General features: G+C 45.2%; 1 protein-coding gene across 1 annotated transcript; it reads right to left on the bottom strand.

Moving 5' to 3' along the window:
• Nucleotides 1-5,543: 5,543 nt before the first annotated feature.
• On the bottom strand, nt 5,544-10,536 carry LOC135263732 (zinc finger and SCAN domain-containing protein 18-like). The gene is made up of 2 exons (XM_064352072.1): nt 9,065-10,536; nt 5,544-5,685 (listed from the first exon to the last, which is right to left on the bottom strand). The coding sequence occupies exons 1-2, from the start codon at nt 10,127-10,129 to the stop codon at nt 5,683-5,685; spliced, it is 1,068 nt and encodes a 355-aa protein (XP_064208142.1). The 5' UTR covers nt 10,130-10,536; the 3' UTR covers nt 5,544-5,682.
• Between the last annotated feature and the right edge of the window lie 5,333 nt (nt 10,537-15,869).

A 15,869-nucleotide genomic window follows, 5' to 3' on the forward strand; every position in this document is an offset into this window, starting at 1 on the left:
CATACAAGAGTGAGTCCACTAGATGCTATTTCTACTGGTGCTGCCCCAAAATATCTCAATGCATTGCATGTACCAGTTTTTGTTGCATTGGTATTTCAGTGATAGAGCTCCCGCCTGCCACGCCGGCGGCGGTTCGTATCCCAGCCAATGCCCGAAAACCCAGTCACTGCGGACGCGCAAGCCAGTGCATTCCTAGTGCCGGTCCCAAGCCCGGATAAATGGGAGGGTTGTGTCAGGAAGGGCATCCGGCGTAAAAACATATGCCAAATCAAATATGCTGATCTGATCCGATGTGGCGACCCCTAACGGGAACAGCCGAAAGAAGAAGAAGATTCTGTATCCTTCTTTTATGTATGCATGTCTGTGTCTAGGCTAAAGCTCAATGCAAGACTATTGTGTCACAGAGTGACTGACTACAGTAAGGGAAACCACAGGATCAAAGGGGAATAGAATCAGCAATTCAATGGGGCTGCAGGTCCTAGACTTGATAGGTAGTGGGGGTTGGGGGGAGAGGAGCATCTAAAAAAGAAAACTAGACTACTTAAATTGACATAATCATATTTAGGAATGACATAGTTTACTTTTAGCTTTTTGTTGTATGAGACCAAGATTAAAACATCAGGCATCTCTCATTGTGAATGCATGATCATAATAAAGTATGTTTTTTTTTACAAGAAGAATACCTAGATTAATATGGTGCAGTATAGTGACAGTAGATACCTATATTGTTAGACCCCAATCCCTCCTCCCTCTCTGCCCTTCAGTCACCCCTACTCCTCGGTCACATAGAACAAACAGATGAAGACAGACAAACACAGGAGCAGTTCACAGGAGATTAACTACAAGATTATTCAACAAAAATAACAACACAAGATGAGCAGCAGGAAGAGGAGTGCGATTTGGAACCATTTTGAGTCTATTTCATCCTCAAAAGCAAAATGCAAAATTTGCAAGAACAAATTTTTTGTTGCAGGCGGATCTACCTCAAACATGAGAAGGCACCTCACAAACAAACATCCTACTGTGCAGTTGTCAGAGGAAAGAGAAGACGACACTCCTGTCACCTCACAAACCAGTACAACAACCAGTACAACTCCATCAACCATTGTTGTAGCTGGCTCCTCAGGAACACAACCATCAATCTCTACATCTGTGCCTTCTAGCGCCACTACCTCTACAACAGACCCAGTAGTGAGACCAAAAAGACCACAACAAACCACTCTGTGAGGAGACCTATGGGCCCAACAAGGCAACGACAGCTGGATGAGGAGTGAAAATGATGGCTCAGGATTTCCAGCCATTTTCAATTGTAGAGGACAAGGGCATTAGAAGCTACACAAAAGCACTGGACCCATCATATGTCCTTCCCACCAGGAAGACTATAACAAGAAACCATCTACCTGATATTTATGGCAAACTGCGGGATGAAGTGCTCCAGAAAGTGAAGAAGGCGACAGCAGTTTGTCTCACCACTGACTGTTGGACGTCACAGTGAACTTCATGTCAGTAACATGCCATTATGTGGATGGGTTTCAACTAACCTCACATCTACTAGACTGAGATGAACATTCACAGAGAGGCATACAGCACCAAATCTTGTTGAGGAGCTCCTCAGAATTGCCTCTGAGTGGGGCATTTCAAACAAAGTGGTGGCTTGTGTGAGTGACAATGCCAGTAACATGAAGGCTGCCATTAGATACACTGGGTGGGCACACTTGCCATGCTTTGCCCACACACTGAACCCTGTAGTAGCAGAGAGTCTCAAGGCAATTAATGCAACTGTGACCAAAGTGAAGGCTGTGGTGGAGTATTACAGGAGCATTACAGCCTCTAAGAAACTAAAAGCCACTCAGAGGCAAATGGGCCTGCAGGAGCTCCGGCTTAAACAAGATGTGGTAACAAGGTGGAACTCCACATATCACATGCTTGAAAGGTTTGTGGAGATGAAAGACGCCATAATCACCACACTAGCACTTGTCAACCCCACGCTCAACACCTTTTCTGCCGAAGAGTGGATAATGCAGCAGGCTTGTGAAGCACTGACACCTTCAGTCCTAAAGGTAAAGGCAGTACCATCTAAGCCTGTCTGTTCTAAAGGTAAAGGCAGTACCCTCTAAGCTACAATGGAAGCAGACAGCAGATGTGCAAAGTTGATATTTTTATTGGTTGATGTACGTAAAAAAGACCAATGGGGAGACATATTCTTTGTGGGCTAGGAGTATTTCAGGCAGGAAGTAGAAGAAGGAAGAAAAGCAAATTTTGGGGCTTTATTGTGGGGACAAGTGAAGTTATTTGTGAATTCTGTCTGCTGAAATGGGGTCAGAAGGAACAGAAATGAATGTTTTTAAGGGCTGAGAGTCTGTGGTCATTTTGGTTATTTCTGTAGGGAACCCTGAAAAATGCCAAGTTGATGTTTTTATTGGTTAATGTACGTAAAGCCATAACTTGGTGGACGGCATACTTGCTTTTTTTTAAGGTAGTTCAACTTGGTCTTTAGATCAGACATGATCGTAACTATACATTTCTTAATTATAATCTGGTTGTGAATTGTACATTTGATAAAGGTTTGATCAAACAGATTGCTCTGTCTGTCAACAAATTTTGCAATTTAATAAATTATTGATATCTTTGATAACAATTAACAAATTAATTGACTAAAGTTATTTTACATGTTGGTGAAATGGGGGGGTTTAGTACTGTACTTCATCGCATTGGGATGGCAGGAATGTTAAGCCTTGGTAAGCTATGCCTCGGCAGGGCGGCATGCCTCGTACCTATACAGCATCGAGAGTTTGGCACTTTTTATGGTTCCCGACAGAAATAAGCACGATGACAGGATAACTTTAATTTCTGTACCTTCTGACCCCATTTCAACAGACAGAATTCACTAACAACTTTACACATCCTCACAATAAAGCCCCAAACATGGGGGGTTTTGTGTTTCTACTTCTTCCTGCCGATTACATCATCACAAATGCTCCAGGGCCACAAAGAATACATCTCTCCATTGGACATTTAGGCACATCAGCAAATAAAAACATTGGATACACACACAAAATGGACATGTATAGAAGTGCACAGGTTACTTGAAACAATTCAGAAACCATTAGGTAACATTGCTTTGAAATATAGCTTGTTTAATTTAACGCAACATAACTTACCATAATGACGAGAACCGGCCATTCAGCCCGACAATGTTCGCCATTTTCCTGCCTAAATTAATGCTCTGATTACCTACGGACTAGAGAGTATCAAGCCTTGTCTTGAAAATCCCCAGAGTTTCTGCCTCTTCTATGTGAACTGGCAGACTGTTCCACACACTAATTTACATTTATGTCCCCTCGTTCTGCTAACAGAACTCAACCCGAAGAATCTCTTGTAGTTCACTTTGTTGATCCCCTTTATGAATTTAAAAGCCTCAATCAAATCACCCCTGAGTCTCCTTTTACCAAGCTTGAAGAGGTTAAGCATCTTAAGTCTTTCTTCATAACTTTTATCTTTCATACCAGAAATCAATTTGGTTGCTCTTCTTTGAACTTTTTCCCCAGCCTGTATATTTTTCTTGTAGTACAGTCCCTGGAACTGCACACAATACTCTAAGTGTGGTCTAACAAATGTTTTGTGTAAGATAATTGTAACTTCCTTGGATTTATACTCAATACTTTTGGCTATATATCCCAGCATCTTGTTGGCCTTTTTTCACTGCTATAGCACAGTGCCTAGAACCTGAAAGGCTTTGATCAACCATTACTCCCAAGTCTGTCGCAAACTGAGCACATTCCAATTTTGTTCCTACCATAAAGTAATCATGCCTAATGTTTTTATTTCCCACGTGCAGAACTTTGCATTTGGCTATATTAAATTTCATTTGCCAAGTTTCCACCCACTTCTGGATTTTATTTCAATCTTATTGGATTACTTTAGGAGCTTCCAAACTATTAGCTGGGCCTCCCAGTTTTGTATCATCTGCAAATTTAACTAATGTACTTTCTATGTCCCTGTCAAGGTCATTGATATAAATGAGGAAGAGCAGTGGTCCCAGCACCGATCTTTGTGGGACTCCACTTCCAACAGTTCCCTGCTCGAGTATCCCTCCTACTACTACTCGTCGTGTTCTACCCTGTAGCCAGTTTTGAAACCACTCTGAAATACGTCCTCTAATTCCTATTGCCTTTATTTGAATAACAAGTCTCTCATGTTGTGCCTTGTCTAAGTATATAATATCATAAGCCTTATTATAATCAAAACACTTGGTAGCTTCTTCAAAGAATACCATAAGGTTTGTCAGACATGACCTTCCCTTACAAAAACCATGCTGGCTACCCCTTAGGATGTTGCTATTTTCAAGAAATCCAATCCAATCCAACTTCCAACCTGTCTCTAATGATAGATTCCAGTATTTTACATTTTGCAAGTTTAACTGACAGGCCTGTAGTTTCCTAGGTCAGTATGATCCCATTTCTTATATATTGGTATCATTATACCTCACTTCCAGTCCTCAGGTATTTCTCCAGTTTCTAATTATTTAGTTTAAGTAATTCATCCGGTACTTCTTTGTCTATTTCAATATCTGATAATACATTCTGAGTACTGAATATGCCTTCCAGTCGAATAGTAACCTCTTCTCTAGTAAAACTCTCAACAAAACTATTTAAAACATCAACAATATCTTCATTCTTCGAAAGCAATTTGTGTGAGGTAAGATAGCCAGTATCGTTTCTTGTAACTTTGTGTAATTTTGATATCAGTACTTCTAGTGGCAGGCCTAGATTTGAATGAATGACTTTTAGACAGTGCTTTTGCATGTGTGAGTAACTTTTTTTAAATTTAGTTTTATGTGTGAGCCATTTTTATACATTGAAAACATGTTTTACATCAGATATCCTTTGCATGCAATGACTGCTTGAAGGCATACGCATCACCAGGTGCTGTGTATCTTCTGTTGTGTTGCTCTGCCAGATCTGTACTGTAGCCATCTTTAGCTCCTGTTTATGTTGGGGGCTAGTTGCTAAGTTTTCTCTTCAGCATATGAACTGTATGTTCAGTTGGATTCAGATCGAGTGAATGACATAGCCAGGCAAGAATGTTCTTGTTTTTGGCTTTGAAAACTCCTTTGTTTCTTTTGCAGTATATGTGGGATTTTGTCAAAAGTTTGTCAAACTTGAGCAAATAAGCTGCTTCAGTACACTTAAGAATTCATTCTGCTGCTGCTCTCCTCAGTAAAATCATCGATGAAGACTAGACAAACCATAACACCCCCCCCCCCCCCAGCACCATGTTTTATGGCCATCCCTCTGATACAAGTGAATTTTGGTCTCATCTGCACACAGCACCGTTCTCGTGAACCCAGCAGGCTGTATTAGGTACTTCTCAGCTACTTTTAGCTAACTGTAACTTGACCATCCAGACTTGTGAAGTCATCTGTGGACTGTAGTCATTGATACATCCACGTCTGCTTCCTGAGGAGTGTTTTGAAAATGTCAGTGTGGCAAGTGAGTGCCACCCCTCCTGTTTAAACACACACACTCACGGGAGACAGTTGGTTCCTTAAGTAGCACTGCCGTGCTCTTTTATTCACAAATGCGTTTTACAGCAATCTGTATACACGAACGACGGTTCCGCAGCCGTCTTGTTGTCAGCAGCCTCGCTCCAGCTTCCGGTCTTCCTTTAAAACCCCCAGGCTCACTGTTGAAAGCAATCAGAGGCAATCAGCGCAATTAAACAATTAACAATTATCGGCGCTGATTACCTCCAGCTGACAGTCGTGACGAAGGATCCGCGAGCCGCTCCTCTCACACTCTCTCTCTGCAGCCGACGCTCAAACCACGCCCACCCCACCACATACCCCCACCGCCCGACTTAGGCCGGGGAGCCATCCGGCCGATGACCAACCCCCCCCCTCCCCCCCCCCTCCTGGGGGCGAGAGAGGAAGTCCGCCACGACCATCCGTACACCCGGTCTATGGATCACCTTGAAGTTAAAAGGCTGCAAAGCCAGATACCACCGAGTGATCCGGGCGTTGGTATCCTTCATGCGGTGAAGCCATTGGAGGGGGGCATGGTCCGAACAGAGGGTGAATGGGCGACCCAGAAGGTAATACCGGAGGGCTCCGACCGCCCACCGAATGGCGAGGCACTCTTTTTCCACCGTGCTGTACTTCGCCTCCCGTTGTGACAGTTTTCGGCTAATGTACAGCACGGGGCGGTCGACTCCCTCCACCTGCTGGGTCAAAACAGCCCCCAGCCCTCTGTCCGACGCGTCGGTCTGCAACACAAAGGGAGAGAGAAGTTAGGTGTGAACAAGAGCGGCTCCCCACAGAGAGCTTCTTTTACCCTCTCAAACACCCGCTGGCACGGTTCCGTCCACTGGACCGGATCTGAGGCACCTTTTCGGGTTAAGTCAGTTAGGGGGCTGGTTAGCTCCGAAAATGCCGGGATGAACCTCCTGTAATAGCCGGCCAGCCCCAAGAACCTCCTTACCTCTTTTTTTGACTTGGGTCGGGGACAGGCTGCAATCGCTGCGGTTTTGTCCACTAGAGGCCGCACCTGTCCACTTCCCAAGTGGTACCCCAAATACCGTACCTCGCTCGGCCAATAGCACACTTCTTTGGGTTAGCCGTGAGCCCTGCCTGCCTTAAGGATTCGAGCACTGCCCCCACATGCTGCAAATGCTGCTCCCAACTGCTGCTATGGATGATTACATCATCCAGATAGGCAGCAGCATAACCAGCATGCGGACGCAATACCCGATCCATTAGGCGCTGGAAGGTGGCAGGGGCTCCGAATAACCCAAACGGAAGTGTCCTGAATTGGTACAAACCATCCGGAGCGGAGAAAGCCGTTTTTTCCTTAGATTTGGCAGATAAGGGAATCTGCCAGTAACCCTTGGTTAAATCCAGCGTCGAAAAAAATTGAGCCGTGCCAAGCCGATCCAAGAGCTCGTCGACCCGAGGCATTGGATAAGCATCAAACCGTGACACTTCATTTACCTTTCTATAATCCACACAGAAGCGAATAGACCCATCAGGCTTACCTACCAGCACAATGGGGCTACTCCAGGGACTGTGGGATTCCTCTATTACCCCCAGCTCTAGCATTGCCTTTATTTCTGCCTGAACCAATTTCTTTTTGTGTTCCGGCAATCTATAGGGGCGGGTCCGCACCGTCACCCCCGGGGAAGTCTCAATGTGGTGGTGTATGAGGTGCGTGCGTCCTGGTAGGGGGGAAAACACATCAGCAAAACGCTTTTGCAACAAGGCAAGGTCTGCTCTCTGATTCGGTGAGAGATGGTCATCTGAAAGGGTTGAGATCTGATTGGATGAATTTGGTACCTCCGGCCCCAGCTCATCTCTCTCCTTATCCACCGTAACCAGAGAGACAGCCACCACCTCCTTCCACGCTTTCAGGAGATTGAGGTGATAAATCTGTTTTGCCCCCTCTCTATCAGTACGCTCTACCTCATAGTCAACCTCCCCTACTCGCCGTGTGACCGCAAAGGGCCCTTGCCACTTGGCGAGTAATTTAGAACTAGAGGTAGGGAGTAACACAAGAACTTTATCTCCCGGTGAAAATTGCCGTAGTTTAGCTCCTCTGTTGTAGTGCTGTTGCTGACGTGCCTGCGCCTCGAGCAAATTCTCCCGTGACAACTTACCCAGTGTATGGAGTTTTGCTCGCAGGTCCAGCACGTACTGTAATTCATTTTTACTAGGACTCGGACCCTCCTCCCAGTTTTCTTTAACTAGGTCCAATATCCCCCGGGGTTTCCTACCGAACAGTAGTTCAAAGGGAGAAAATCCCGTGGAGGCCTGGGGAACCTCCCGCACTGCAAACACCAGAGGAGATAACCACTTATCCCAATTACGGCTATCCTCATGAACGAACTTCCGGATCATAGACTTCAATGTTCTATTAAAACGCTCAACCAGCCCATCCGTTTGGGGATGGTACACGCTGGTTCTAATAGAATGAATGCCCAATAACCCGTACAGCTCGCGTAGTGTGCGTGACATAAACTGGGTGCCCTGATCAGTCAGAATCTCTTTCGGGATTCCGACTCGGGAGATTATTTGAAACAATGCCTGCGCAACACTTTTTGCCGAAATGCTGCGCAAAGGAACTGCTTCGGGATACCTTGTCGCATAATCCACCAGAACTAACACGAAACGGTATCCCTGCGTGCTCCGATCAAACGGCCCGATGAGGTCCATCCCCACTCTCTCAAAAGGGACCTCCATTAGCGGAAGGGGGCGCAACGGCGCTTTTGGTATAGCCGGGGAATTTACTAGTTGGCATTCAGGGCACGACGCACACCACCGACGCACGTCGGCCCAAATGCCCGGCCAATAGAAACGGGCCATTATCCGGTTTAGTGTTTTCTCATACCCTAAATGACCAGCCATGGGGTTAAAGTGAGCCGTCTGAAAAACCATTTCCCGAGAGCTTTTAGGCACCAGCAATTGGGTGATTTCCTCCTTAGTCTGAGTGTCACGACACACTCTGTATAACCTATCCCGAATTATTACAAAATACGGGTGAGTGAGTGTTGCATCAGGGCGCACCTGTTGACCATCAATGGACATCACGCGGTCAAAGGCAAAGCGTAGGGTGTCATCACGAGACTGCTCGAGTGGGAAATCCTCCATGGGGCGAAACACCGGCACCTGCAGAGTCTCCCCCTGAGGCTCCACTGGTGCCGGCTCCCCCTCTGCTGCGTCGGACGACCCCGCGTCACCGCTGACAGCAGCACACACATCACACAGCCCTAGCTGTCGTGAACGCACCCCCCCTACCTTACCAGCTGCCTGGCGGAACCCCGGCCAATCAGTGCCTAAAATCAGAGGGTGCGAGAGGCGGGAGCTAACCGCAGCCTTTATTTTATGCTTTTTCCCTTGACACCGAATTTCCACTGAGACTATAGGGTACTCGTGTAAATCCCCATGCACACACCTTATAGATACCCTTGATGCTTCTAACAACGCCTCGGGTCGAACCAGGCTTTGTCGAATCATGGTCTGCATAGCCCCTGAGTCCAACAGCGCCTGGTGTTCACTCCCTTGAATCCTTACCGGAATACAGTACGCTCCGTCTGGATCGGGAGCGGAGGTGGGCGGGCCGACAACACGGACCACCTGCCCCACCTCCATGAGCGGGCACTCGCGGCGCAGGTGACCCGGTTGTCCGCACCGCCAACACCCCGGTCCGGGCGTCTGAGGAGCTCTCTGTGGGTCGTATCCCGCCGCCACTGAGCCTGGGGCTGGGGAAACAGAAAAAAAAGGGTTGTTGCGGGAAAATGCGGGGGTTTGGGCACGGGGAAGGGAGGAAGAAAGGGGGGAAGGAAGGGAACGAGGAAGGGCTCTCCTGCGCGGAGCCGTGTCTGCCCGTCCTTGCTGCTGCTGCTGCTGCTGCTGCTGTGACTGGCCGTGGGGGTAGAGCGCCAGGTGGTCCTCCGCCAGGGTGACGGCGGCCGCCAACCCGGTCGGCCGATGGCACCTCACCCAATTCGCCGTCTCCGCCGGGAGGCCATCGATAAAACGTTCGAGGGCCACCAGCTCCACCACCTCGTCTGCTGACCGGAGTTCTGGGCGCAGCCACCGACGCGCCATGTCCAGCAGTCTCTGCGCGTATGCGAATGGTCGGTCCTCTCTGGCCAGGGCCGTCTCCCTGAACCGTCGCCGGTGTTCTTCCGGGCTGTATCCCAGACGGTCCAGGACCGCCTTCTTCAGGTTGCCGTAGACCGTCCGCGCTGTGGGGGGTAAGCTGTGTGCCGCCCGTTGTGCTTCCCCAGTCAAGAGGGGCAGGAGGCGGACGACCCACTCCTCCTCCGGCCATTTACTTGCCCTCGCGGCCACCTCAAATCCCTCAAGGAACGCCTCCGCGTCGTCCTCCGGGGTCATTTTTGGTAGATGGAGAGCCACGGGGGGTCCGGTCTGTCTCTCTCGGGAGCTGGTTTCTCCGGCAGCCGCCAGCTGCAGTAGAGCCTGGGTCTGGAGGGAAGTTTGCGCCCGCAGAGCCTCCAGCTGTTCGGCGTGCATCGCCGCCTGCCTCTCCTGCATCGCCGCCATCCCCTCCAGCATCCTCGCCAGCGCTACCACCGGTTGTGGCGTTTCCTCCTGCTCCTGGCTGTGTTCCATGTTGTCTCCTGTGTGTTTAATACTTCTCCCCCCGCACGGGCCACCACTGTGGCAAGTGAGTGCCACCCCTCCTGTTTAAACACACACACTCACGGGAGACAGTTGGTTCCTTAATTAGCACTGCCGTGCTCTTTTATTCACCAATGCGTTTTACAACAATCTTTATACACAAACGACGGTTCCGCAGCCGTCTTGTTGTCAGCCCTCTCGCTCCAGCTTCCGGTCTTCCTTTAAAAACCCCAGGCTCACTGTTGAAAGCAATCAGAGGCAATCAGCGCAATTAAACAATTAACAATTATCGGCGCTGATTACCTCCAGCTGACAGTCGTGACGAAGGATCCGCGAGCCGCTCCTCTCACACTCTCTCTCTGCAGCCGACGCTCAAACCACGCCCACCCCACCACAGTCAGATAGGTGTTTGTGGTTTTTCTTCATTATGGTGAGAATTCTTTGGGCACCAGCTGTAGAGGTCTCTTTGATCTACCAGGCCCTTCATGATTTTTGAGCTCATCTGTGCTCTCTTTCTTAATGAAGTCCCAAACAATTTTTTTTGGGGAGCCTAAGGTTTCTTACAGTTTTTTAAATTATTTCTCAGCCTCATAATGGCTTACTTGACTTCCATTGGCACAACTCTGGTCCAATGTCTGGCAAACACCAATAACAGATTGCAATGGCAATCAAAAGCCTACAATAGCTGCACCAAGGAAGCAGTTGAACACATCAGACTAATCAGAAACACCTGTGAAGCCATTTGTCCCAAACATTATTATGCCCTGAAATGGCGGGACTCTGTATAAAAAGTGCTGTAATTACAATACGGTGAACATGGTGAAACTAAAATATAAAATTTAAATAAAAGATTAGAATTTGCAGTTATCATGTGAATTGTTTGACTAAAATTTAAAATTGTGGGTTACAGAGACAAATCATGAGAAAAAATATACATTACATTTACATTTATTTGGCAGACGCTTTTATCCAAAGCGACGTAAAAAAGTGCATTTCCTGGACATGGAGAACTACAAATTAGTCCCAAGGCTTCTAAAGCTCACTGCTCCTCTTAATGCAGAACCCCTCACCCACATCTTTAATTTGTCTCTTTTAACGCACAATCTTCCCAATGATTGGAAAGCAGCCTATGTGCTCCCCTTGTTTAAAAGTGGTGATCCCTCTGACCTCAACAGTTATTGTCCCATTTCAAAACTCTCTATGCTGGCAAAAATATTTGAATCCTTGGTAAATTCTCAGATCAAGCAGTTCTTACATGATAACAAATATACTTAGTAATATGCAATCTGGTTTCAGGTCTGGTCATAGTACAATCACTGCAGCCTCCATAGTAATCAATGACATAGTCCAATCCCTTGACAATAAACAATACCGTGCTTCCCTTTTTCTTGACCTTTCTAAGGCTTCTGATACAGTTGACCACTCCTTAATTGGTAGATTAAATGACATTGCTTTTGGGTCTAAAGCAGTTAATTGGTTTTCAAATTATCTTTCCAATAGAACTCAATGTGTATTTGTGGATGGCCATAAGTCCTCCATTTTGGAAGTGACTAAAGGAGTCCCTCAAAACTCCATCCTAGGTCCTGTATTATTTAGTATCTATATTAATAACCGTTCACGTTTTAACCAACTCTGATTGTAATATCCATTTATATGCTGATGATACGATTCTTTATTGCTGTGCCCCCACCCTTGCTCAAGCTTTTCAAATACTTCAGAATGCTTTTAATTATATTCAGTCTGCACTTTTGGATCTGCAGCTGGTCCTTAATGCAGACAAAACTAAATATCTAGTGATTTCAATTCCCAATCCTTGGATGAATTGAAAATCATCACTGTTGATGGCAAGTGTATTGAAAGAGTTTCTTGCTATAAATACCTTGGAATCTGGCTTGATGATAAGCTTAGTTTTAAATTTCATATTGATAAATTAATTTAAAAAACTGCACACACAGTAAACCATAACTACGCAGTAAAATACAAGCACTTGTTATGAGGTAATAGTTTTTTCCTTCAGTTTTAGGAAGATTTTACTCATTTTGCCAACTCATTAGCATGGCTAAAGAAAATTCTATAGGGAGTGCTCAGAAGAGGAGGAAGCATAAAGTCTAGCCAGGATACATAGTAAGTACGTATTTTTGTACCGTTTACATTATGTCATATATAATGTATATTATATATATATAATTGATATTGTTTTTCCGCATTGGTTGTAAGAGACAACTATTAGCCTTTGCTGATAATGCTCAGAACATTTGGGGGCTATCTAACAGGCCTAGGTGTTTGTATAGTGCCATTGTCAGTGTACATTGGTAGTGTTAGCGGCTCGTAGTGACCTGCCTTGTTAGAATTCATATCACTTACAATGAAATTGGATGTTTTTCAAGTGTTTGTGCTTTTATCTGATATGGGGACTTCACATGCTGTAGTTTTAGTGTTTATAGGTGGCTCAGTCATGTCTTATGTTTGATGCACGGATTTACCATGAAGCCCAAACATGGCCAAAATTAATAATTCCTTTTAACATTTCGTAAGGGACACATTTATATTCTTTATAATGGGAAAAAAGCATTTTATTGTACAGTATTGTAAATGGTCTGGCTTATTTAAGCCATTTTTCAAGTCTCTGTGATGCTTACATCTGGAGTTATAAAGCTTTAAGTAGGGCACCCCCTAAATGGGCAAGGATTGCCCAGATTTGGCATCTGATGTTATATACATCTAAGGGCGGCACAGTGCCTTGGGAGGCCTTTCTGTTTGCATGTTCTCCCTGTGTCCGCGTGGGTTTCCTCCCACAGTCCAAAGACATGCAGTAGGCTAAGTGGAGGCTAATTGCTCATGGGTATGAGTGTGTGAGTGAATTGCGTGTGAGCCTTGTGATAGATTGGCGGCCTGTCCAAGGTGTCCTGCCTCCCCACCAAATGCACACTGGGATAGGCTCCAGCGCCCCCCGTGACCCTGCTCAGGATAAGCAAGTATAGATGATGGATGGATGGATAATTACATCTACTCCATCTATATTAAGGGGCCCACTATGGGGGGAGGGGTATCCTGTCACATTATTTTGTACATTTTATGAAATAAGATTACTAATTGAAGCAAAATATCATTTTAATTCTTACTGCACTCTGCCAAACTGCTTGCAATAATTGTTCCTGATATTCTTGCTTGGTTAGGAAGTTTTTGTTTAGGCCAGTGGTTCACAAACTGTGGGTCAATCAGCCAAACTTAGGTCACGGGTGATATCTATTTGGTTGTGGCATTGTGTAGCTTAAAGCAACATTCCAGGGCCTGTATGAAATAGGCCTCTATGAAAATGTTAGTATTCATTAATGTTACTGTTTGTACAAACAAATGCTAAATATAAAAAAATAAAACTACAACCCCAATTCCAAAAAAGTTGGGACAGTATGGAAAATGCTAACAACACAAAAATTATATTCACCCTGTACTATATTGAAAACACTACAACAGAACATCATTTGATGTTTTACCTTGTGAATTTAATTGTTTTTTGAAAATATACACTCATTTCAATTTTGATGACTGCAACACGCTGCAAAAAAGTTGGGACAGTCGAGTGTTTACCTCTGTGTAACATCACCATTTCTTTTAACAACACTTAAGAGTTTGGGCACTGAAGACACCAACTGGTTAAGATTAGCAAGCTGAATTTTCCCCCATTCTTCCATTATGCAGGTCTTCAGCTGCACAATTGTATGGGGCCTTTGTTGCCGTATTTTGCGCTTTATAATGCGCCACACATTCTCAATCGGAGACAGGTCAGGACTGTAGGCAGGCCAATCTAGCGCCCGCACTCTCTGCTTACACAGCCATGCACTTCTAATCTGGGCACAATGTGGTTTGGCGTTGTCCTGCTGGAAAATGCAGGGACGTCCCGGGAGAAGATGGCGTCTGGATGGCAGCATATGTTGCTCCAAAATTTGTACATATCTTTCTGCATTAATGGTGCCCTCACAGATGTGCAAGTTACACATGCCATGGGCACTGACACGCCCCCATACCATGACAGACGCTGGCTTTTGGACCTGACGCTGATAACAGCTTGGATGGTCCTTTTCCTCTTTGGCCCAGAGGACACGACAGCTGTTTTGTCAAAAAACCATTTGAAATGTTGACTCGTAGGACCAGAAAACACGCTTCCATTGTGCATCCATCTCAGATGAGACCGAGCCAAGAGAAGGCGGCGGCACTTCTGGACAGTGTTGATGTAAAGCTTCTGCTTTGCATAGTAGAGCCTTAACTTGCATCTGTAGATGTAGCGGCGAATGGTGTTGACTGACAAAGGTTTACCAAAGTATTCCCGAGCCCATGTCATGATATCCATTTCAGACGCATGACGACTTTTAAGAGTGACGTCTGAGGGATCAGAGATCACGCATATTCAGAAGTGGTTTTCGGCCTTGCCCTTTACGCGCTGAGATTTGACCGGATTCCTTGAATCTTTTAATTATATTGTGCACTGCAGAGTGTGAAAAGCCCAAAATCCTACCAATTTGTCTTTGGGGAACGTGCTAGATTATTCGCTGACGCATCTGTTGGCAAATTAGCGAGCCTCGACACATTCTTGCTCATGAAGTACCAGGTCTTTCTTGGAGGCTCCTTATATACTTCAACACGATTGCCTCACCTGCTTAACATCACCTGTATCTCATCACCGTGATATTTCAACTTGTCATAACATTATTAGTCCTAAATTGCCCCTGTCCAAACTTTTCTGGAACGTGTTGCTGGCATAAATTTTATAATGAACGTATATCTTCAAAAAATAAAGTTGATTAGGTAAAACATGAAATACCTTGTCTTTATACTGTTTTTGTTTGAATCCAAGTCAACGTAAATTTACAAATTACTGCTTTGTTTTTATTTGCATTTAATTTACCGTCCCAACATTTTTGTTATTGGGGATGTAGTTAAAATGTATTTTTATTGTTTTCATTCGAGTGTAATTCATAAGGTTACATAAATCCTTTAATGTTAAGTCATTCCTACTGCACTCCACAAACCAGCACATATTCTACCTAAATAGCTTATTCATTGCTCATACAACGCAAGCTTGTTAACTGCTTTGGCTAATGATTCTTGCTTCCTAACAATGCAAACAATTGAGTTTGGCACCCAATGTTCCGACTGTATACAATTCAGATTTTTCAGCCTCATGATGACCTGCTTTACTGGCATTCACTTCGTGGTCCTTGTGTTGAGACAACAGGCACCAAATGAATCGGTTAGCTTTCTTGTGCATTAACTAATGATGCAAGACACACAGCTAAACAGACCATTTTCCAATTAAATTTTCGCTCCTGACATGTGGAACTACGTAATTCCTGCAAAGATCACCCCATATGGATGTAAATACCCTCAAATTAAAGCTGATGGTCTGCACTTTATCATCGTACTAGTTTTATTTCAAATCCAGTATTATGGAGTACAGAGGCAAAACAAAGTGTCACAGTTCCATGGTTTGCATTTAAGTATACATTACCAGGGTTCTTGTGAAACAGGAAACGAACAAAAAAATAAAACGGCATTGCCCTGTGGGGGGGGGGGGAGCTTTGTTGCTTGTTTCTTTGTGCACAAGTGCTAATCCATAACAAAAACACAGATATACTCCTGTATCTATTGACTTCATGAAAAGTCTGCAGTGTGATGTGGACATCTCCAAGCTATACTACCAAACGAGTGTGGTTGTAGGTCAACAAGTCACACT

This window comes from Anguilla rostrata, chromosome 9, assembly GCF_018555375.3.
Source record: "Anguilla rostrata isolate EN2019 chromosome 9, ASM1855537v3, whole genome shotgun sequence".
In the NCBI taxonomy this organism is placed as follows: domain Eukaryota; kingdom Metazoa; phylum Chordata; class Actinopteri; order Anguilliformes; family Anguillidae; genus Anguilla; species Anguilla rostrata.

Coding starts and splice junctions, on each gene's coding strand:
- LOC135263732 (XM_064352072.1), bottom strand. CDS start 10,129: ATGGAACACAGCCAGGAGCAGGAGGAAACGCCACAACCGGTGGTAGCG.